Here is a 21,909-nt window from a genome sequence, read left to right as displayed (position 1 = left end):
CATCTAGGGAATCTGGCGATATTGCACAAATGTTTCGAAGTTGATCAATTAGCCCTTTTGCCTTTGGGCATAAAGATATCACAGGCTTAATTCCCGTTTCATGCCATCTGTCCCTCGTCAGAAGACTTTGTGTCAACAAGTATCTAATGAGGCAAACAGAATGCCCGAGTGATAATACCTTCTACAAGCGAGTTTTTTCATGGCGTTCTAGCACATCATGAGCAAATCCTTGACGCTCCAGACTTTAATGCGACTCTACCCGCACCTGCAGTTCTCGTGCAACACTTTCGGCACTTACATAATCATTCAATGTGCACGGTCCATGTGACGCCGAGCTCCTCCCCTGCTGCGTCTGGTCCCTGCCGACAGTCCCAGACACGCGGACATGCCAGAGTCCATCCAAAGACAACATCTCGACATCAAAGGTCTACCAACGTACAGCAACCACCAAGCCATACACAATTAGCATCGAGGCGCTATGGCTGCAGCTACAGGAAACACCGGCTGGGCCCAGCTGCGGCAACAGGCAAGAAGTCTAGAAACACAGGTACGATATTCCTCCGCTCAGAACGTCATCCAGGCTTCCCTGACATCCGGCCTCCACAGACAGAGACGCTATTCCACACCTACTCTCAGTTCTCGACGGTATCCGACATCCCGGCAAAGCCCACAGAAGAAGAAAGGACCACAGAAGCGAAGCTCCAAGATCTCCTCGAAAAAGTACGCTCAAGCCCTCGTTCGACAGGCCTCGGCTCTCACCCCCTTCGCTGCCTTGAACGTCCGTACTAACATGGCCGCCAAACCATCAGCGCGAGAACGTCATTTCACAATTATCCCGCCTCCTCGATTCAGAAGCTGCTCTCACCTCATCCGCTCTGAAACAGAACAACCTGGCTCTCCTTCGTGAGAAGCTCGCCGAGCATAAGCGCGATCTCGTGCGCCTGCGCAAAACCATTTCCGAGGCTCGCGATCGCGCCCACCTTCTTACGAACGTTCGCTCCGACATCGACGAATACCGTGCCAATAACCCCGAAAACGCCGAGGCCGAGTACATGCTTGCTGAGCGCAGCCGCATCGATAATAGTCACAACATGGCCGATAGCGTCTTGTCCCAGGCATACGCTGTCCAGGACAGCTTCAATATCCAGCGCGAGACACTCGCCAGCATCAACCGTCGTATCACCATGGCTGCCAGCCAGGTACCGGGGTTGAACAGTCTAATTAGCCGTATCTCAGCTAAGAAGCGCCGGGACGGCATCATAATGGGCGCATTTATTGCGTTTTGCTTCCTGATGTTCTGGTGGTTCTTGTAATAAGCGGAGGCCCGGCATGGCTGAAATGACGTTCCTCGTGTGTTTGTTATGTGTTCAACAAAGCCGTTACGACTAGGGAATTATTGGCATAAGGGAAATGCGGAGGCGTTATTGGGATTGTTTTTGAACTTTTTTTTAATCGGATAGGGGGTATCTTTGGTGCATATTGTACACTATAAGAACACGAATATCTGTAAGCCAAAGCCAGGTTACACGAGCCTGACTGCTATACGAGGTTGGCTTTCCTGAGCCACCTGAGGAAAAGTTTTCGTCCTCTTTATCAGGATACTTCCTTCTTTCCCTTCGCTGCGTCCTTGACCTGGGCAGCCTCAAGTGCTGCCTTTTCGTTCTTATTCCACTCGTGGAGGACTAGCTTCATGCCCTTCACCAAGCTCTCCCTCTCATCGGGGTGACTAGGGCCACTGGCAGCCCATCTTATCCTACACAGGTTATCCACCAGATAAACATAGCCTACTTTGCTGTTGAGGTATCCAATAGACTCGCTAATCTCGTTTGTGATGCCGCGGGGTACCAAGAAGTACTTTCCCCAATTATGCTCGGGGATTTGTTTGCGCAGGTTGCCCATGAACATCTTTACGATCCACGCCTTGAACTTGTTGTCCTCAATGTTGAGCTGGAGGACCTGCGTCTTGCCGGGCGTCTTGGCCAGGAGCTCATGCAGCTCCGGATTGGCCTCGGGGGAGATGAAGGTCTTTGCCTGGTCGTCGGCCCACTGGCTGCTGTAAACGGCGACGACGGAGACCTTGCCGAGCAGCGTCCGCGTCGTGTCGCGGGGGTTGTTTGCGTTCTTTGCAAGGGTGTCGCCAACGAAGTTGGGGAAGAAGAGGGACATGTCGGCCTTGAAGGGTAGAGGGGGCGCGATGAAGGATTTGCCCTCGTGGAACTGCATGTTGCGCCAGTCGCGGAAGTAGGGGCGCGCCATCTTTTCCTTACTACACAAGGAAGGACATACCAATCAGCCATACGGTCTTGAGTGTTTCTTTGAGGCATTATCACTGGGGAACTCACAGCTCTTTACGACGCACGAGATGCTTGTCGTAGTCGACAAAGTCATCCCTCCGTTCTTTCAGCGACCTCCTATCCACGCCAGAGTTGTCCTCTGGGTGAGGCGGATGCGCCATGCCGATAGGGCGCGGCAGAGGCTGCGGCGTAAAGTTGGTGATCTTCTTGCCGTATGCTCTCGGGGCATGAATGGCAGATCCGGGAAGGTCGGGCTTCGGAGCCTCTACGGGGGCGGCGCCGGGCGCCGGGGTCGGGAGCTTGTCGGCCAGGTAAGGTCGGGAGGTGCTCAGGTGCCGTCGCCATGCGCAGACTGTGCAAGAGACCATCGTCCTTCTAGAGGCCCCCATGGACAGAGCCATTGTCCGTAACGGTGTGATTGGAACCATTGCGCCTGGTCGTTTTGGTGTAGTTGGCTTCGACTTTCAAATTCTGTCGAGGTCTGGTCTATCCATGCCTTGTTGAACATCAAAAAATTCGCGCCACATTACTCCGGCTTCCCTGTCGTACGAAGCTGGCGCCACAAGGTCTCCAGCCACAATTGGACAAAAGCCCAAGGCCCTTGAGCCGCGAGCGATAACAGAGTGGATTAGCGACGCTTCAATGCGGAGACGAGGGGGAAAGAGCCAAGCGCACACCGACGCAGCGGGTCTCGGGCCACCCTGCAGCTTCCCCGAGGGGCATTTCACATTGTGTCATGGGGGACTCAATCGACCTTCACTGGCCGAACACCGTGAATAGCCGAGTGTTTGGGGGAAAGGACAATGCCGTCGCCGAGCGGTTCACTCCTCCTGCAAGTGCGTTCGCACATTCCTTGGGGAGTACCTTCCCTTTTTCTCATTTCTCTTTTAGAAAGAACAAAAATTAGAAGTTGGGAATTGGTTTCTTATCCTTTTAACTTTTCAAAAAATAAACCAAAATGTTTCTTCAAAGAGGATCGCGCACCGTCCGGACGCAATGGCACGTCTCCAAGAGCATGGCTCGCCTGGCCGCGGCAAGAGCTGCCGGCGTCTACCCCTCCAGACAGTTCCACGGCACACGGCATCTGCGGGTTGTGAAGCCTGTCTTGCTGGCAGATATTGGCGAAGGTTAGAAGTACCCAGTTCTACCCCTTGTTTCACAGAGACATGTCTAACAGTCCCGATTTACACAGGCATCGTGGAGTGCGAAATCATACAATGGTTCGTCGAGCCCGGCGCCCGAGTCGAAGAATTCTCCCCTCTGTGTGAGGTCCAGAGCGACAAGGCGTCTGTGGAGATCACCAGCCGATTCTCAGGCGTTGTACAGAAGTTGCACTACGATGCCGGCGACATGGCCAAGGTCGGCAAGCCTTTTGTCGACATTGACATACAAGGCGGGGCTAAGAAGGAGGACCTGGATGCGCTGACAGCCCCGACGGAAGCGGCACAGGAGAAGCCCTCACAAAAGACGCCGGAACCTCCTGTACAGCCCAAGTCACAACAGAAAGACAAGACACAGGACCAAAGCAGACAAGAATCGGGGGTGGCATCTCAGGATGCGGCCAGTACTGAGGATGCCCCACGGCCAAAGGGTAGCCATGCCTCGCTTGCTACACCGGCGGTGCGGCATCTGACCAAGAGCCTGAACGTAGACATTGCCGAGATTAACGGCACGGGAAGAGACGGGAGGGTTCTGAAAGAGGACGTACAGAACTTTGTCAAACGCCGCGACGCCGGTGACAGGCCCGCTGGGGCAACGACTCCATCCCCGGCCGCCGCGGCCCCGCCTTCCGGCGCCGCACAACTCGAAACCCGGGTCCCGCTCACGAACACCCAACAGCAAATGTTCAAGTCCATGACCCGCTCCCTCGCAATCCCCCACTTCCTCTACGCCGACGAGATCGACTTCTCCAGCCTCGTCCAGCTGCGCACCCGCCTCAACCGCGTCCTCGCGACGTCCCCCGAGGTGGACGGCGGCGAGGCCGGCGTCGCGAAGCTCTCTTACCTCCCCTTCATCATCAAGGCCGTCTCCATGGCGCTCTACCAATACCCCATCCTGAACGCGCGCGTCGATCTCGACCCTTCCTCCTCGCCGTCGTCAAAGCCGTCCCTCGTCATGCGCAGCCAACACAACATTGGTGTAGCAATGGACACTCCCGCCGGCCTCCTAGTGCCCGTGATCCGCGACGTCGGCTCCCTCAATATCCTCTCCATCGCCTCGGAGCTGACGCGCCTGCAAAAGGCGGCCTTCGCGGGCAAGCTCGCGCCGGCGGACCTCAAGGGCGGGACCATCACCGTCTCCAACATTGGCAACATTGGCGGCACCTACCTCTCGCCCGTCATCGTCGACAAGGAGGTCGCGATCCTCGGCATCGGCCGCATGCGCGCCGTGCCGGCGTTCGAGGGAGAGGACTCGGACAGGGTGGTGAGAAAGCACGTTACCAACTTCAGCTGGAGCGCTGACCACCGCGTGGTGGACGGCGCGACCATGGCCCGGGCCGCGGAGGTGGTGCGGCGGGTTGTGGAGGAGCCCGACGTCATGGTCATGCATCTGAGGTGAGAAGCGTTGCAAAACTTGTTCTGGAGGAATTTTGGGGGAAAGGGAGTAAGCGTGCGTGTGTGTTGTATCTACCTTATGACTCCGGGACCACCCACCACCCCAAGAGAGATGGTGAGAGAGGAAAAGGTAACCCTCAGTAAGGCGCCTTATGGATGACGCCGTTCGGCCGCCGCGTGATGCGGAGCCAGAGGCCGAGGATTCCATGAAGGTGTGGGTCGGCGGGCGGAGGGCTGGATGACTTACAAGACTCTTGACAATTAGACGTCTAATGATTTGTAGATGTGAGGCGAGGGCGAGCAGGGGTTCTACAGTGGTGGGTGTAACCAACTACCTACCTACTCTGCAAGCACCATCAAGGGGCAAAAATAGCTTGCGGGAAAAATTCAAATCCAAGAGTTCAAACGAAAACGAGGATCATCATCAAATCTACAAGATTGGGCTGCTGCCCGACGCACGTCTGACAAGCATTTAACTGTATCGTGTGCAACCCAACACCAAATAAGGCAGTGTACCCAAGTACGCACGACCGTATGCGTTTGCGCGTTGAAGGCCGTGATATTGATACCTTACATCAACCAAACGCTCCAGGCTGCCCCACAGAGCCAACATGCCCCCGAGGCCGACCCCCCTCTCCTCGGTGTACTTGTAGGCAGGGACATATGTGACGGCCCAGTGACGACGGACAAACGCCTCTCCACATCCTCACCGAGTCGACGCCAGCCAATGCTAAAGAATCCCTGAACGGCAAACGTGAACGATTATGCTCCGTAGCAATGCAAGTGCCTCGATCCGGCAGGTTGCCCACCACTTCAAGCAGTAACAAGGGTTTGCACATGAGTACACCACAGAAGGGGGAGGAAGGAAGAAGGGGCAGATTGGGCACGTTGAGAGGGAAGATGTAGTAAGATGGTAGTAGTAGTCATATTTCGTCAGTTATAATATTGTATAATACTGAACTAAGAGAAGTTGCAAGTGACAGAAAACGCAACAATCTACCCGGCCAAAGCCTGACCATTGAGAATTCTCTGTTTTGCGAACCCCTGCATGGAGTGAGGAAACAAGCGCCAAACCGGCTCAACGTCGCCGTTGTCGCCTCCATGGCCAGCCCATTAAACCTGTCTGGCCTTGATATATCAGGTTGCCATGTGTTGTCCCTCCTCCCTCCCTGTTGCATGATTTCATCCCGCTGATTGGGTTGCGCAAAGGATGCCATTCGTGGCGCAGATCCTCGTGACACCCCTTCATCTCCGTACATTGCATGCAGGCTGACTTGTCAAAGCCAGCAGTTTTGTGAACCAGATCCCAATGCTGACGCCATGAATACCCAAAAGTAAACGCTCACTTCTATGCCCGGAACTCCAATATCCCGTAGGATAATTTGCCAAAAAAGAAGCTGCCAAAAAAAAAAAGGACCAATGACAGTGCGCCTTCTATAGCCGGTATACAACTCACGCCTCCTCTTCCATTGCGGCCTTGACGTTGGCCAAGGCGTCGCGCTTGACTTCCTCAAGGGAGCGGCTGACGTCGAGGCTGATGACATCGGTCTCATCGGCCATGGGGGCCTCGAGAGACTGGAACTGGCTGCGGACCATGTTGGCGCCCATGTAGTGGTTGGTGGCAGCGCTGCGAGCCGTCACACGCTGGACCAGAACGCTTTCGGAGGCCGACAGGTAGATGAAGTGAATGAGGATCGAGCGATCGTAGTATCCAGCAACGCGGATCACGTCTCTGTACTTGCGCTTCAGAGCCGAGCAAGTGAGAACGACTCCGTCGGAGCCTGCAGCCAGCTGGTGGCGGGACTCTTCGCGCAGGGCAACAAGCCAGTCCCAACGGTCGGCGTCGGTAAGAGGAATGCCATTGGCCATCTTTTCGATATTTGCTTGAGGGTGGAACTTTTCAGGCGCGAGTCAGACAGAATTCCGAAATACGAGGCCAGAAAGCACCACTTACACTGTCACCCTCAATGTAGGGCAGCTTCAGAGCTTGAGCGAGGTACTCGGCGACAGTCGTCTTGCCACAGCCAGCGGGACCAGTAACTAGCCAGATGTGGTGATACTTGGTGTCGAGAGATCCGTTTACGTGTGCGCCATTGTTTGCCGTAGTCGGAACCCCAGGAACTCTAGCCTGGGTCTTGGAGGCAACGGCTTGTTGTACGCCGTTGGTAAGTCCCGAAGGAGACTTGGGAGTTTGTCCACTGACAGGCATCGGGGAGTCGTAGGAAAGCATTGTTTTGTGAGATATCGTGAGGAGGAACGGGTCACGGATAGACTGTTTCGAGGGGAGCGGGTTTATGGCGCTGTTGCGTTGTCTGGAGGAGATAGGTTGAGGCGTGTAGGTAGCAGCTCAGGTCTTTGACACGATCTAGGAGATAGTTATGGGATATTGAAGAATTCAACAGATGACGTGTAGTATTATATGTAAGTTAATTTTTGTGAGGGTGACAAAAAGATCAGAGATAAGTCAAGGAAACGGCGATCGGAGTGTAAGTGTAGGGCGTTCCTGTCTTATAAGTGTCACGGACGAGACTTCTCTGGGTCTGGGGGATCGATGAGGTAAAAAATTCCAACCGGGACTCAAGGGGTGCCCTGACGGCAACTAAAACGCCCTGGGGGGAGCGCACAGCAGGTTCCAGTACCTGGACTTCAGCGGACTTCTCTCGGGCCAGGGGTAGAGAGGGACCAAGGGGGGTGTCACTGACCCGGATCCCAAAAAGCGGCGTCCCCTAGTCTTCATGGTGGCCAATCAAGGTGTTGCATACCCCAGCGGGGAGAAATCCGTTACTCCACAAAGCACTGGGGGAGGGTGGTCAAGCCCATATCCGTGGGGGTGCGCTCAGAGATGACTGTGTGCTTGCGTCTGATGTCCTTGACTGCTGTCTCCATGTACGGATACGTTCGCCTTGTACTTTTTCTCCGCGGGATCCAAATGCCAAGGAGGTCGCATCTGGGGCAGACGTGGGACGAATGGAACAAGATCAGAGTTGCGCCTGATGGAGGGCAAATCGTTGGACGAAACGAATCCGTTGTTAAGTTACAATATCCGGCTGTTGGAGCATGAGATGTTGCGACGGGTAACTGCATTCAGGTGTCTAGGTTTTGAGACTGAGCACCTAGCAATGGCGCGCAATCGACTATTGGGATCATCTTTGGTAGCTGCGGTACGGCAACTAGGTAAGGTGGTAGACGTGCTCAGGCCGGCCCTCCAAGATTGTCCACTAGGCTGTCATGTACTATAGCCAGAATAAGTCTGATGGCCTTCGGAACATCCTATGTCTGTACCGTGATGGCGGAAGGGTGAGGGAGACCAACAACGGCAACCATCGAGAGCCGAATAAAGGTATTTCGTGTCTGTATTCGGTTCGCGAATCGAATCCCCTGTGTGTTTCTAGTGTATTCGTACCACTCCCCCAAGGTGTTGTACCAGTCTGCGGTGCGCGGTGCGGTGCGATGCGGTACGCTGCGTCGTGTGCATACGGCATCTCAACGAGACCAGGATGAGAGTGTCAGGCGTACCAGGAAAAGTGATTGTCCAGGGCAAACGCCGATACCTAAAACAATTGTGCTGAGTGTTAGCACATTGGCACAGAGCAGGGTGTGGCATTACGCAGTAGGTGTACGTAGTGCTGGGAAAAGGCAAAGCCGGCGGCGATGACAGGACTTGTGTCGCGGGTCCCGGGGAGGGCGGAGGACGGGGCTCGGTCAAGGAAGACGGAAGACTCCAGTTGGTCAGAGACAGAGGAGATGACGATGCTGAGGATGAAAAGGGTTCGAGAGACCTGAATGGCGGGGGGCAGAGAAGGGGGTGCCATTGGCGAGGTGTGGACTGTGGAGGAAGCAGCGTGGGGGGACACACTTTTTCTAGAACATGGCACTAGGGAATAATTACCTGAATCGGGCAGGGGCCAGGGAATCGAGCGAGGTCACTCGACACGCAAAAAAAGACGGAAAATAGAAAGAAAGGGGGAAAAACTTATTAGGCCCTCGACCAAATTTCCAGCCTCGGTGGGGGGAAAGTATCCGATGATGGGCAGCAAACAGCAAGCTTTGACCTGAGGTGAATATGAGGTGACCTTTTGCTCAAGTAAACACAACTGAAGATACTTCACATCCTTCTCTGCTTCTGAAGTCGGAAGACCCTATTTGGTCAGTGGGGGTCGGTTCGGTGAGTAAGGTAAAACACCTGCACAGTACCTTAGGTCATGTTGAGAAAACCCGCACACCTACCTACGGTAATTGGGATCGGTAGCTCGGAACACCTTTCATCTAGTAGCCAAATACCTTAATCATTAATGACCTGCGGACACCTGCATGCTTGCTTGTAACTCCGTGTTGTTCCTGTGGAACAAGTGCAGTGACTTGTCCGTTTCTCGCTCGACCAGCCTGGCTAACAGACCTGGTCCCCGTCCGGAACTGGTGATGGACGGGGGAAAGTGCAATAAAGTGCGTTTGGCTCTCGGGCAAGCACCGAGAAGCAAGGATTACATCATACCTGCCTCCTGGGTATGCAGTGTCTGTGTCTGTACTCTGTCGTGGGGAAAGAGGTAGTTACGGATACTTGGTACGATTGCTCCCGCTCTATGGCTGCTGCCTTTCATTCCATTCTCTTTCCGAATGCACGAGGACGATGTCAATACCTTGGAGGTATCTACTCCGTACTCCCCGTACCTACCTACCTTGCCAACGAATAATAGAAGACAGCCAAGCGGGGGAGAGCCGGCTGACACTTTGCGATCCGAGGAAAGTGGCCACCGGGGCTAGCTCCCTCGTCCATTCATATAAACTTGCGAGACGGCAGTACATACATTCTCCTTGGTCCGTACCGATGCACCTGCATCTTAACTTCCCAGCCGTGCCAGCCCAATCCACTCTGCCCCCGTCGCCCTAAGGTCCCGTCATCAACCATGGACTATGGGTCATGAGGTGCAGTCTGCATGCTCTGACTCTGGCGTCTGAGGTGCTCTTTCAAGTTTCGGCTCGGCTGGAGCTCCGGGCGGGGCTCATAACGAGCCGGCACCATTGTCACCACATGGCGGCTCGAGTCCTTGGCCCACCCATTGAACTTGGGAAAATGTGGTTTTCGGTTTGGAGTCTGAAAACAGTTCCCCCTCCCTTCATCGCACTGACTACTTTCCAGCCATTCGGATTGCGTCCTATCATCCTGAGACTCTTTTTTCGCGCTCCTCTCTTCCTCCACCATCGGCCCTCTGCCTCTGTCTGCGTCCACTCTTTCTTCCCACACAGCCCACGCTGTCACGCTGTTCAGACTTCAAAGGCTCCAATTCCCTCCGCAAGACTCCGCTAGGCCCTGGTCCTGGTCTTGCTGCAACCAGCCGTGGTGCATTGCCAGCAGTCAGCTCGTGTGCTCGTCTTGTCGTTGCTGTCCCATCCTATTTTGCCCGCTTTCTTTTTCGCTCCTCCAAGTCTCCAAATTTCTCACCACTCTTCGACCGCCTTCTCCAAGCCCAAAGTGGATCGACCACCGCTCCAAGCACTCCCCGCCAGCTTCCCCAACACTGAACCCAACCCAACGGTCAGAGGATGCGACACGCGAGCGGACAAGGATGGGCCCTTTCCAAAAATTCGTTTTCCTTCTTAATGTCTCGACATACGGACCACACTACGTAAATACGTGCGTATTTTTGTCCACAAGTACCGATACCAATCAGTACCGCGCTCATCGGCACATCGGCCTCTCACCGCTCTCAACATGAGCCAGGTGACTGATATCTCGGTGGAGCATGCAGTCTATTAAAATTGCGTCGCGACTGCGATAGATGCATCGGGAACGCTTGTCTCCATCGACTATCGGCTCGGCTTTTGACCTCAACTCTGACAAGAAAGCATACTCCGCAGTGATGTGGACGTTGCACCAAATAGGCTCACGCCGTTGCCATCATATACATATGCTCAATGAACGGGCGGCATCCGTATGGCCCCCGCCCATCTCATCTATTGCGGGGGAATCGATTGCAAGTTTCGTGACACTTTGCTCAAAGTCAAACCCCACAACGCCATGTTTCTTTGACAAGGGGTGAGAAGGTCTCGGCGATTCTTACAGTGGTTTGGGGTCTCTGAACACAGTGAGAAAGTAACCGTGGTTCGATTATCAAGTTGAACATCACATTCATCCGTACCTGTGTCAATCGAGAGAATGAATCACTGGTGTAATGCAACCATTGCCTAGCTTCGTCCTCTTCTAACGGTCATCTCATTGTTACTTGCCATCACAGCAGTATTGTCATCGGGCTCCGGTCATATCCACTCTATGGAAGGCTGCGACAACTCCTCTATTCCTTACCAACCTGTGAGGCAAACTGGCAATGAGCGCGCTCACCGGTCCTGTCATCATCGGCACGCACGATAGAGGCCCATGCAAGACATTGCAGTCCAGGCAGATCGCTCCCGATGAGGGCCTGGACGAAGGCTACATGCAATGCGCCCAACATTCCGGATTCCACACACCGCAGACACAGACACGGATACTCTCATTGGTACTGAAGCAAGTGCGAGAAGAAGAGTGAAACTCGAATAATACTGCTTGTCCAAGCCACGGCGGCGCGGGGGATGTTCCCCGGTGACCGCCCTCGGTCTGAGCATCCATGTCACCGTCGTTGGTTTCAAGGGCGCTTAAACTGACCTGCAGCACTGCTCGCTCCGAGACGCCAAGGTAAATGGTCCGAACACTCGGAATCCCCGGGATCTCTCTTCACTTCCCCGGTCGAGAACTCGGCGCAACTCGAAGTGGCATGCAGCACCAGTCGGCTCCTCTTCCCGGCCGAGTCGACACACTTCTTCCTTTCTGTGGATCCACACATCCGTCGCACAACAGACGCAACGTGAGCGACATCCTTGCGAATTTCGAGAGAAACGTGAACCGATTTTGGACGGCTGGTTGCACCGCCTGATCAAGATGCTGCCTGTGTGTCTGTCAGTATCGCTCTAAAGACTTGTTCAAACCTCCACGAAAGCCTACATTAGGTACCTGATGTACCGGTACCTATGAGGAGCTTCTCGGCCGCAAGCTCTAGGACACGTCAAATGTCGCTATGCTGACGCTGCGTTGCAACTTTGACATTGGTGGCTTAGTTGGCCGAATGCTACGTTCTAGACAAGGGGAACTCGCCCAACTTGTCTACCAGCCTATGCGACAACGACTTTATATTGCGCTTCCTGCAGCATACCGTCCGGCCGTCGACATTCCTTGCTCCGTCGTGGTTGAGGGATATATATCAAGTGACTTGGTGGCGCGTTCACTTGATTATGCCCTCTCAAAGCCGCTCATGCTACACCCTCAGGCGTCTCGTCTGCACGGCCTGACTGGGAATAATATAGGATGTCAGTGGCGACGCGAAAACATGATGATGAATGTCAGATATGATAGCGAGAACCAGGTTTTGAACGAAGCGCAAGCAACCACCAAGACGTGCGCATTGCAGCTTGCCAATGCTGTCTGCCTGCTCATGCACGAGTAGGTAGCTCACGTGAAGGTATCCATTGGCTCTTGAAGTATGCATAGAACGACAGACTGCAATTGACAGGCACGATCTGCAGATCTTAGACTCAGGTGCAGACTGTAAGCTAGATCCTCTCGGTGAGCAGAACGGTGTACGGGAAGAGTCGGCATCGCTTCGCCAGCGATGAACTGGGGTGTCGGTGGTCTGTCGCCAAGTAGAATGCTTTCACAACAACTTAAAAGTCCGTTCTTCTAGCTTATTTTAGTATAAGTTATTCACTCGGACTATTGAGAGAGCCATTCTACTCAGCAATCAATGGTCGTGTCTCTCATGATAGGTTTAGCCTGCTGCTTTTATGGACGTTACTCTTAAGTATTAGTGCGTTCTTAAAAGCACCAGAACTGTGAAATGCGGGCAAAAGGGGTAAAGCTGTCAAGCAAGCAAACGGCTCATATCATGCGCTTATATCTCTTGGATTCTTGTGTCTCAATGCCAGACGTTTCAGTGTCTCTCAGAAAGTACAAGTCTGTCCTTTCAACCATCCAACCGATAGTGTTGGTGTTGAAGTTGACTTCGAGTTGGTGGTTCGCTCCTTGCGAAGCCCCATGTGGATGGCACTCACATTTTATGAGCCAACACTAACCGCGGTCAACCGGGCTCTCTACTAGGTACGAGCAGGCGAGATCCCAGACCTGTGTGATATCAAAGACTCGAACTGAAATCACAGCAAATCAAGTGTCCAGGTATAGTGGAATACACTGGAGGAATGTTTCTAATGTTCCCATCGCTTGCCCCTCCTTCTCTATTGGTTGTAGTTTTGTAAATAAATCAGTTGTTTCGTTAACAAAAGTTCCAGTATTGCCCCTCATTGTGGCTGAAGCTCCAACGTCGTCGCCTGCCTCCAAGCCTGTTTGGGGAGGTGAATATGTTCCCCATGGCATACGAGATTATTTACAGACTGGGGAATTATTTCCACAGGTCTCGTGGCCAGCAGAAGTGGCTTCCAACATAATGGCCAATCGTCACAGTCAAAAGAAAGTCAAGCCACGGAGCGCCACGATAGAGAAGCTCCTGGCCTGTGCATAGAGAGCCGCTCCCCTGTTCAAATAACGAACCTCCGTCTGCGGCTTGTGTGGCTCTTCCCCGCTGCTGGCGGCGCCTGAACACAGTTGTCGTCTGCTCATCCACTGCACCTGCCTCATCAGTGACCAATGACCAGTGCGGCACCATCTCGACTCCTCATGCGGGTTTCATCCATTTCCGCCCTCCAAAGGCTGACATCTTTGCGAGCTACTTCTTCTTTATTTCACACTTCTCCCAAGACTTTGAGACCTAGAAATCACTTCCCCTTGCTTGCGAAACCCTGCCGGCAGAGATTTTCCACAATGAACGCTCAGGAGCTCAAGCACTACCTGGCTGACGCGCCGCCGAGCGTCGTCCGTTTGGAGATTGAGAAGCACTTTGAACCCCTCACCGACAAGCAGAAGCGCTATGCGCATTTCATCAGCAAGTAAGAACCCCGTTATGATGCCATGTCATCCTTGGTGTTAGCTATGCCAAGCTTTTATGGGGGAGCGGAAGCTAAAGGACATGTTAGAGCCTCGTTTGCGGGAACCCGTATTGTGCTCAGACAACTTTCTCCAGAGTCAGAGCCCATCTACGACTTCATCATTGCCTTACACAAGAGCAGTGGTGGTGACTGGAATAGCCTTGCCAAGAAGGCTGGTGTCGATGAGAGCCAACTGACCCACTTCCTGGAGTATGCTGCCCAATTCTTGGGCAACAATGGCAACTACAAGAGCTTCGGCGATGCCAAGTTCATTCCTAGAGCCGATGAGAAGACTTTCGCGGCCCTTGCTGCTACCTCTCCTGAGGCTGAGCGCTTCTACAAGGCGACCAACGGTGCCATCTTCAGCTCTGACAAACAGGCGCTGATGCACCTTGGATTCCCTGACAAGGGTCACATGACTACCTACTACCCCGATTCGCCTCACATTACCCAGGAGGAGATCGAAGCCGTGTCCGCCTGGATGGAGAAGAAGGGCCTTCTCCCCGAGAACAACCGTCTCCGCAAGACCAAGGAGGGCACTTTCGAAATTCTCATTGCCTCGGCTGTCACGAGCGTTCCCGCTGAAGGCGGTGACATTGGCAAGGAGACTGAGTTCCAGGTGGAGGATGGTCTTCTCAAAGGCAAGACGATCAAGCTGGTATACGGCGACTATGCCGCTGAGATGAAGGCTATTTCCGAGTATATCACAAAGGCGCAGGAGAATAGCGACAACGAGAACCAAGCAAAGATGCACGAGGCATACGCGAAGTCTTTCTCAAGTGGCTCCCTCCTCGCATTCAAGGACAGCCAGAGATTCTGGATCAGAGACAAGGGCCCTATGGTTGAGTCAAACATTGGTTTCATCGAGACCTACAGAGATCCCGCTGGTATTCGTGGCGAGTGGGAAGGCTTTGCATCTGTGGTCAACCTGGAGCGTACCCGCGCCTTTGGCGCTCTCGTCTCCGCTGCGCCCGAACTGATTCCCCTCCTCCCGTGGAGCAAGGATTTTGAGAAGGACAAGTTCTTGTCGCCCGACTTCACATCACTCGAGGTTCTGACCTTTGCCGGATCTGGAATTCCTGCTGGAATTAACATCCCCAACTACGATGACATTAGGCAGACTGAGGGCTTCAAGAACGTTTCTCTCGGCAACGTTCTGAGCGCCAAGGCTCCCAACGAGAAGATTCCTTTCATCTCCGAAGCCGACTTGGAGTTGTACCACAAGTACAGGGACCCTGCTTTTGAGGTGCAGGTTGGCCTTCACGAGTTGACTGGCCACGGCTGCGGCAAGCTTCTTCAGGAGACCTCTCCCGGAACCTACAACTTTGACGAGAAGAACCCTCCCGTCAGCCCCTTGACTGACAAGCCCGTGACCACATGGTACAAGCCCGGACAGACATGGGGATCCGTATTCGGCAGTCTTGCTGCTTCATACGAGGAGTGCCGCGCTGAGCTCGTCGCTATGTACCTTGGGTATGTATCCTGCAACCAGCTGTGTAGAAATACCTGACTAATCTGGGCACAGATGCGAGTTCCCCGTTCTTAAGATCTTCGGCTTCGGCGACGGAAGCACCGACATCAACAACGAGGCTGGCAACGTCCTGTATGCTGCGTACCTCCAGATGGCCCGCGCCGGTCTTGTGTCCCTGGAGATGTGGGATCCCAAGAGCCAAAAGTGGGGCCAAGCGCACTCCCAGGCTCGCTTCTCTATCCTGCAGGTTGGTGACAATGACGTACGCTTATGAATGCCCAAATGCTGACTTATCACTCTCTGCAGTGCTTCCTCCAGGCTGGCGACGACTTCTGCAAGCTGGAGTACAAGAAGGATGATCTGTCCGACTTGGAGATCAAGCTTGACCGTTCAAAGATTTTGACCACTGGTCGTGAGGGTATGTTATTCCCAATCTCGTGACGCGCACTTTGGGGCACATCAATGCTGACTGCCAATTTGCAGCCGTTGGAAAGTATCTTCAGAAGCTTCACGTGTACAAGGCCACTGCCGACGTCGAGAACGGCACCGCCTTCTACAAGGAGATGACCAACGTGGACATGGACTTCTGGGGCACAAAGGCCAGAAACGTCGTCCTGGCCAACAAGCAGCCGCGCAAGGTCTTCGTCCAGGCCAACACCTACCTCGACGAGGCCACCGGCAAGGTCAGCATCAAGCACTACGAGGCGTCTCCGGCAGGTATCATCCAGAGCTGGGTCGATCGTGACTTGTGACTAAGCCCAAAGTCCGAGGCAGCCAAACTGTGAGAGGCTGGCTGTGAAGAGAACGAAAGGGGTCCCTGCATCAACCATAATAAACCTTGTAATACCATGCTCCTAAAAGGGGCCAGAACATTCAAAGTTTCGTAGACCATTCGCATAAAGTGAAACCCAGTGGATGCTGTTTGAACGTTTCCGAGATTTTCGTCAGGCTCCTTACATCAAATCTTGACATCATCCACTTTAGTCATCACGAGTCGAGGAAGTGCAGTGTATGGTTCATGTCAAATATTGTCATTCCCTCGTAAAGGGGGAGGCACGTCGTCGTTGGACCGGATGCGTTATCTTCTTTGTGTGTTGGATTTGTGAAGAACCTCATTACAGACGCCAAATGTGACCGATGCCGTCGACTTCCAAATGCAATTGGCAAAACCAGCCCAGCCCGTGTAGCCATAAGTTCTTCGTCGTCTACAACAACATTCCTCAAACCGTTGCGAACTGGGCGTAAAAAAATGTGTGGTTCTTCTTTTTTTGATCCCAATTGACTTTGTCCCCTTCCTTTTCCACGGAGTCTCTATGTCCACATCATCCGGAAGCCTTGATTTTTGAAACGACCAGCGACGAAGAGAGCAAACCCCCGAAAAGCCCACACGCCAAACGAAACCTCCCTCTCAACAGCTTTTTTGGTGTAGGAAAAAAACTGTTTACCAGGTCATCTCGTGGGGCTTGTCGCCCTTGCGCAGGCTGAAGGAACTCGCCAGGTAGGAGGCGAGCATGTCGACCTTCTTGATGCTGGCGAGCAGGGCCTTGTCGACGGCCTTCTGGTCGGCGGCACGGCTGCTGTTGATCTCCTTCTTCTGTAGAAACACATGTACTGTCAGTCTCCCGTTCCCATTGTATTCAACTTAGATCTGGGTGTCCCAGAAGATGTAATCGTACCTCAGGCTTCTCTCCCTGCTTGAAGAAAGCGTCCTCGCCAACCTGCTTCTTGGCCTTGTCGGCGGTGAAGTACTTGGGTGCGGAGATCTCCTCAATCTTCTTGGACTCAACGCCGGAGACGTCGACCTTGTAGGATGTGGCGATGACGTAGCGGGAGTTGACGCGGCGGAGGGGAACGCCGTTGATCTTGAAGGGGCCGGTAACGAGAAGGACACCCTGGTCGAGGGTCTTCAGGAGAACGACGCGCTTGCCGCGGAAGCGGCCGGCGAGGAGGATCAGGATGGTACCGGGCTGGAGGGTCTGGCGGGGAGCCCAGGGGCGGACGGCCTTGCGGACCTAGTGACAATCGTCGTCAGTATCGCCGTCGCCAGTTTTCAAGATTTTTTGTGCGTGTTGCTTGCAATTCGACATTTGTGATAAAGGGGGCCATGTCATTCCGCAGATCACGAGCGTCTTCTTCCTCCATGCCTCCAATTCATTGTGTGCGTTGGTCGATTTTGCGATTGGTTGTTGTGCCCGTATTGAGTGTTGTCTCCCTCCTGCAATCTCTTGGCTGTCCCGACTTGGGACTCTTGAAGTTTTGCGTCGTAATTCGAAAAAATTGTTGCGCTCGCTTTGTCGTGTCCTCCCAATTACATCCCTAGCCCGAACTCGTGACCGCTCTCGAAATGACATTTCCCTCCTTCCATCGCACATGCGCAGAATTCCAAGCAGCGCCAGCACGCAGATGTAGTAAACTCACCTTCTTGGCCTCGGGCTCATCGTCGGCGTTGTACCACTTCTGCGCCTTCTGGGAGGGGGCGGGGACGACCCGAGTCGACGAGCCGAACTTCTTGGTCGTGGATTCCGTCTTCGCCGACATGGTTGCTCTCGGTCCTCGTGGAGGGCTGTTGTGGTTAGCGGAGAATGGGGATCGTGAACGAAAAAGAAGGAAGTGGTTGATCTCGTTCGAGAGGCTTTGGTTGTTGGGGTCGGGTCGGCGGAAATCGATTTCTCAGAAAATGTCTAGCGAGTGTGGGCGGCGGGTGTGGAAGGCAAGCCCTCCGCTAGTCCGGATTAGGCAGAGTGCATGCGGCAGAAACCTCTGCACTCTCTGTAGACGCGGGCGGTAAGCCAGGGCCCCTTCCCATACCGACAATTTCCAACGGGAGATTGTGCGCCCGATTTTCCGGGGCCAGACCCCCAGGGCCCACTGATCGGTCTGCTTCCCAGCTCAGGGCCGGAGTCGGATGTCACTGGACGTCAACAACCTCGAAGAAGCAGCACGTAACTCCCTCTCTTGCTAATCCCGAGGTGGTGGGTGAGCTGTTGATTACCCGAAAAAATATCAGTATTCAAGAGCTCTCATTCAGGTATTTTCTTGACCCCGTCAAACACAGTCTCTGTCCCATGAATGTAGTTCTACTGAGTAGTCAGAAGACTGCCTACCTATGATGGGCAAAGAGCGTTGGCGGTATTCGCATTTCGTCATGCGCATGGGCCACGTGCTGATAAGATAAAGCTTCGGAACATGCTAGACCTCAGCGAGAGTGCGAGAATGTACTTGTGAAATCTTCCGACTTCGTGACTTGACAACACTAGGGGGTTGCTCAAAGGATATTTGAAGCCGTGTACTTGTCTCTCTTTAGCTTGTTGTACAATTGTCATATTGGAACGACTTTTGTAACACCTGGCATTGACCAGTAGTCACAATGCAAGCCAGAAGACAACTCATCTCATCCGCCCGGCGTATCGTCGGGTCATCGTCACCCAGACCTACACGACTAATCTCAAGAGCCATCATCAACGAATCTGCTGCACTCAGAAGCAGTAGCAGGCTTCTACCAACGATAGCCATAAGGACTTATGCAAATGGAAGACCTCATCCTCCAGGCGGTACACACCGCATGAACATGGGTGGCGAGCCAGAGAAACCGGCACTCGAGCAATTCGGAATCGACCTGACGGCGAAAGCCAAGGAGGGAAAGCTCGACCCTGTCATTGGACGCGACGCTGAAATCCAACGAACTATTCAGATTCTATCACGGCGGACAAAAAATAATCCTGTCGTCATTGGCAAAGCCGGCACCGGCAAGACAGCCATCCTCGAAGGCCTTGCACTGAGAATTGTGCGTGGCGACGTCCCGGAGAGCATCAAGAATAAGCGTGTTATCGCCCTGGACCTAGGCTCGCTGATTGCGGGCGCAAAGTTCAGGGGAGACTTTGAAGAGAGACTGAAAAAGGTCTTGACCGAGGTCCAGCAGGCAGAGGGCGAAGTCATCCTCTTCATCGATGAACTGCACACATTGCTCGGCCTCGGCAAGGCCGAAGGATCGATCGATGCGAGCAACCTGCTGAAGCCAGCACTTGCGCGTGGTGAACTTCAGTGCTGCGGTGCAACTACATTGGAAGAGTACCGCCTTATCGAAAAGGACGTTGCCCTTGCCCGGAGATTTCAGCCTATTATTGTCAACGAACCCACCGTCCAGGACACAGTTAGCATCCTGCGCGGTATCAAAGACAAGTACGAAGTCCACCACGGTGTCCGCATTACCGATGGTGCCCTGGTGGCAGCCGCTACCTACTCTAACCGCTATATCACCGACCGATTCTTGCCCGACAAGGCAATCGACCTGATGGACGAGGCTGCCAGTCATCTCAAGCTCGAGCATGAATCGAAACCTGAAGACATCATGGCCCTCGACCAGAAGATCATGACCATTCAGATTGAACTCGAAAGCTTGCGCAAGGAAAAGGACGTGGCCAGTCAAGAGCGTCGCGACAAGCTGCAGACGGACCTGAAGAAGTACGAAGACGACATCGCTGAGCTTACCAAGCGCTGGGAGGCTGAACGTGGCGAGATCGAGGCCGTCAAGAAGACTCAGGAGGAGCTCGACAAGGCCAGAATCGAGCTGGACCAGGCACAGAGAGAAGGAAACTTCGGCCGCGCGTCTGAGTTGAGATACAGCGTCATCCCCGCCCTTGAGCAAAAGATTCCCAAAGATGGCGAAAAGTCAGACGGCAGCCTTATTCACGATGCCGTCACTGCGGATGACATCGCAGCGGTCGTTTCAAAGGTGACGGGCATTCCAATTTCCAAGCTTACCTCTGGCCACATTGAGAAGCTCGTGCACATGGAAGATTCCCTGCGTGAGGCTGTCCGCGGCCAGGACGAGGCAATCAAGGCCGTCTCCAACGCCGTGCGCCTCCAGCGTGCCGGTCTCAGTGGCGAGAATAGGCCGCTGGCGTCCTTCTTCTTCCTGGGACCGACTGGTGTCGGAAAGACGGAGCTCTGCAAGAAGCTCGCGGGCTTCCTCTTCTCTACCGAGTCGGCGGTTGTCCGGTTCGACATGAGCGAATTCCAGGAGAAGCACACCATCTCGCGCCTCATCGGAGCGCCCTCCGGCTACGTAGGCTACGAAGATGCCGGCCAGCTCACCGAGGCCGTTCGCCGCAAGCCTTACGCCGTCCTCCTTTTCGACGAGTTCGAAAAGGCCCACCGCGACATCTCTGCCCTTCTCCTTCAAGTCCTTGACGAGGGCTACCTCACCGACGCCCAGGGGCACAAGGTCGACTTCCGCAACACCATCATCGTGCTTACATCCAACCTCGGCGCAAACATACTCGTCGGCGCGGACCCCATCCACCCGTACAAGGAGACGGCTGACGGCGAGATCGACCCTTCCATCCGGAAGGCTGTTATGGACGTCGTGGCCGCGAACTACCCGCCAGAGTTCCTCAACCGCATCGATTCCTTCATCGTCTTCAAGCGCCTCGCCCTCGCCGCACTTCGGGACATTGTCGACATCCGCCTACGGGAGCTGCAGCAGCGACTCGACGACAAGCGCATCATACTCGACGTTGGCGGCGAGGTGCGAGATTGGCTCGCGGAGCGCGGCTACGACCCCAAGTTCGGCGCAAGACCGCTCAACCGCCTCATCACCAACGAAATTGGCAATGGGCTTGCGGACAAGATCATCCGCGGCGAGTTGCGCTCCGGTGAGACGGCGGTTGTCAGTATCAATGAGGATAATTCGGGCCTGAAAGTTGCGGCTCAGTCAAAGGCGTGAAAAGGGGATCATCTAATTACGACATGTACCACTACTTTGTTTTGAGTCATTGTTTAGGCGCACGGAGTACATGTAAGGAAAAGGCTGGATTCCCCTCTCTCGAAAGTGTTTGTCAACTACCATTGTAGCATTGCTGTAACGCCGCATAAGACTGTAAAATCACAGATAGACCGTATTTACACGTGCATTCTACTCACATGTTCCACCCCATAACCCACGGACAATACTCGTTCTCGATCCTACTCGTCTAGTGAGCCTGTGCACTTATAACCCACCTTTCACGAGTAGCCATTTGTCCTCTTGAGTCGCATCTGCCTACATCCCATCCCTGTGACGTCGAGTACCCACACCCACGCGTCCAAGACAGCATTCCACAAAGGGGCTCTGCGGTAAGACGGCGTTGGAGCGTACGCTTTAAGAGGGGGGGGCTAGAATTCTAGGCTGAGGATGCCGCGAGACATTTCCCACAAAGGGGCCTTTCAACGAATGGAGGGGTTGGGACGGCGGCAGCACCAAAAAAAAAAGAACGTTATCGCATATCCCGTGGCACCATGAAACTTTGTGAGAAAAAAAGGAAGACAAGTCTATAACGATTCTGTCCCAACTCTCAAGGCTAGAACTACCTGAACCCCCTCCATACCTAACAACAAAGACGACAAACTGGAGGAAAGCAGGGCGAACCACCCCTCATAGGGGGACTGACCAGTCATGAAGAAAATCGTTAAGCCCAGGTCTCATCCCTTCCCCTACCGAGAATAGTGGGCAAACCAGACCATCAAAAGAGCAGAAAACACCGTCTTCATGGAATTGTGCGGAGGCGAGAAAGCCAGGGTGTTCATGAGTAGGCTTCTCCGTCAC

General features: G+C 53.9%; 10 protein-coding genes across 10 annotated transcripts; 6 read left to right on the top strand and 4 right to left on the bottom strand.

Moving 5' to 3' along the window:
* Positions 1-217: 217 nt before the first annotated feature.
* On the top strand, positions 218-1,313 carry CLUP02_05452 (vesicle transport V-SNARE protein; the record flags this gene model as incomplete). Its single annotated transcript, XM_049284459.1, has 3 exons — positions 218-324; positions 393-720; positions 810-1,313. The coding sequence occupies 3 exons, from the start codon at positions 218-220 to the stop codon at positions 1,311-1,313; spliced, it is 939 nt and encodes a 312-aa protein (XP_049141602.1).
* Positions 1,314-1,593: 280 nt separating this feature from the next.
* CLUP02_05451 (ATP10 protein) lies at positions 1,594-2,722 on the bottom strand (the record flags this gene model as incomplete). Its single annotated transcript, XM_049284458.1, has 2 exons — positions 1,594-2,266; positions 2,343-2,722. 2 exons carry the CDS (start codon positions 2,720-2,722, stop codon positions 1,594-1,596), a joined length of 1,053 nt encoding a protein of 350 aa, XP_049141601.1.
* Positions 2,723-3,252: 530 nt separating this feature from the next.
* Positions 3,253-4,853, top strand: CLUP02_05450 (2-oxoacid dehydrogenase acyltransferase; the record flags this gene model as incomplete). The annotated part of the gene is made up of 2 exons (XM_049284457.1): positions 3,253-3,421; positions 3,487-4,853. 2 exons carry the CDS (start codon positions 3,253-3,255, stop codon positions 4,851-4,853), a joined length of 1,536 nt encoding a protein of 511 aa, XP_049141600.1.
* Positions 4,854-6,301: 1,448 nt separating this feature from the next.
* On the bottom strand, positions 6,302-7,079 carry CLUP02_05449 (thermoresistant glucokinase family carbohydrate kinase; the record flags this gene model as incomplete). Its single annotated transcript, XM_049284456.1, has 2 exons — positions 6,302-6,745; positions 6,804-7,079. The coding sequence occupies 2 exons, from the start codon at positions 7,077-7,079 to the stop codon at positions 6,302-6,304; spliced, it is 720 nt and encodes a 239-aa protein (XP_049141599.1).
* A 1,276-nt stretch (positions 7,080-8,355) lies between these two features.
* On the bottom strand, positions 8,356-8,661 carry CLUP02_05448 (uncharacterized protein; the record flags this gene model as incomplete). Its single annotated transcript, XM_049284455.1, has 2 exons — positions 8,356-8,400; positions 8,470-8,661. The coding sequence occupies 2 exons, from the start codon at positions 8,659-8,661 to the stop codon at positions 8,356-8,358; spliced, it is 237 nt and encodes a 78-aa protein (XP_049141598.1).
* A 1,259-nt stretch (positions 8,662-9,920) lies between these two features.
* On the top strand, positions 9,921-11,483 carry CLUP02_05447 (uncharacterized protein; the record flags this gene model as incomplete). The annotated part of the gene is made up of 9 exons (XM_049284454.1): positions 9,921-10,064; positions 10,094-10,209; positions 10,274-10,382; positions 10,503-10,568; positions 10,627-10,883; positions 10,942-10,988; positions 11,086-11,188; positions 11,244-11,343; positions 11,400-11,483. The coding sequence occupies 9 exons, from the start codon at positions 9,921-9,923 to the stop codon at positions 11,481-11,483; spliced, it is 1,026 nt and encodes a 341-aa protein (XP_049141597.1).
* Positions 11,484-11,523: 40 nt separating this feature from the next.
* Positions 11,524-12,493, top strand: CLUP02_05446 (uncharacterized protein; the record flags this gene model as incomplete). Its single annotated transcript, XM_049284453.1, has 5 exons — positions 11,524-11,721; positions 11,785-11,830; positions 11,939-12,149; positions 12,225-12,320; positions 12,391-12,493. The coding sequence occupies 5 exons, from the start codon at positions 11,524-11,526 to the stop codon at positions 12,491-12,493; spliced, it is 654 nt and encodes a 217-aa protein (XP_049141596.1).
* Positions 12,494-13,517: 1,024 nt separating this feature from the next.
* CLUP02_05445 (peptidase family M49) lies at positions 13,518-16,078 on the top strand (the record flags this gene model as incomplete). Its single annotated transcript, XM_049284452.1, has 5 exons — positions 13,518-13,816; positions 13,904-15,328; positions 15,381-15,573; positions 15,633-15,744; positions 15,810-16,078. 5 exons carry the CDS (start codon positions 13,518-13,520, stop codon positions 16,076-16,078), a joined length of 2,298 nt encoding a protein of 765 aa, XP_049141595.1.
* A 689-nt stretch (positions 16,079-16,767) lies between these two features.
* On the bottom strand, positions 16,768-17,864 carry CLUP02_05444 (ribosomal protein L6e; the record flags this gene model as incomplete). Its single annotated transcript, XM_049284451.1, has 3 exons — positions 16,768-16,920; positions 17,003-17,338; positions 17,745-17,864. The coding sequence occupies 3 exons, from the start codon at positions 17,862-17,864 to the stop codon at positions 16,768-16,770; spliced, it is 609 nt and encodes a 202-aa protein (XP_049141594.1).
* An 829-nt stretch (positions 17,865-18,693) lies between these two features.
* Positions 18,694-21,051, top strand: CLUP02_05443 (ATPase; the record flags this gene model as incomplete). Its single annotated transcript, XM_049284450.1, has 1 exon — positions 18,694-21,051. One exon carries the CDS (start codon positions 18,694-18,696, stop codon positions 21,049-21,051), a length of 2,358 nt encoding a protein of 785 aa, XP_049141593.1.
* Between the last annotated feature and the right edge of the window lie 858 nt (positions 21,052-21,909).

Source organism: Colletotrichum lupini, chromosome 3, assembly GCF_023278565.1.
Source record: "Colletotrichum lupini chromosome 3, complete sequence".
In the NCBI taxonomy this organism is placed as follows: Eukaryota; Fungi; Ascomycota; class Sordariomycetes; order Glomerellales; family Glomerellaceae; genus Colletotrichum; species Colletotrichum lupini.
This window is presented reverse-complemented; position numbering and strand designations above follow the sequence as displayed.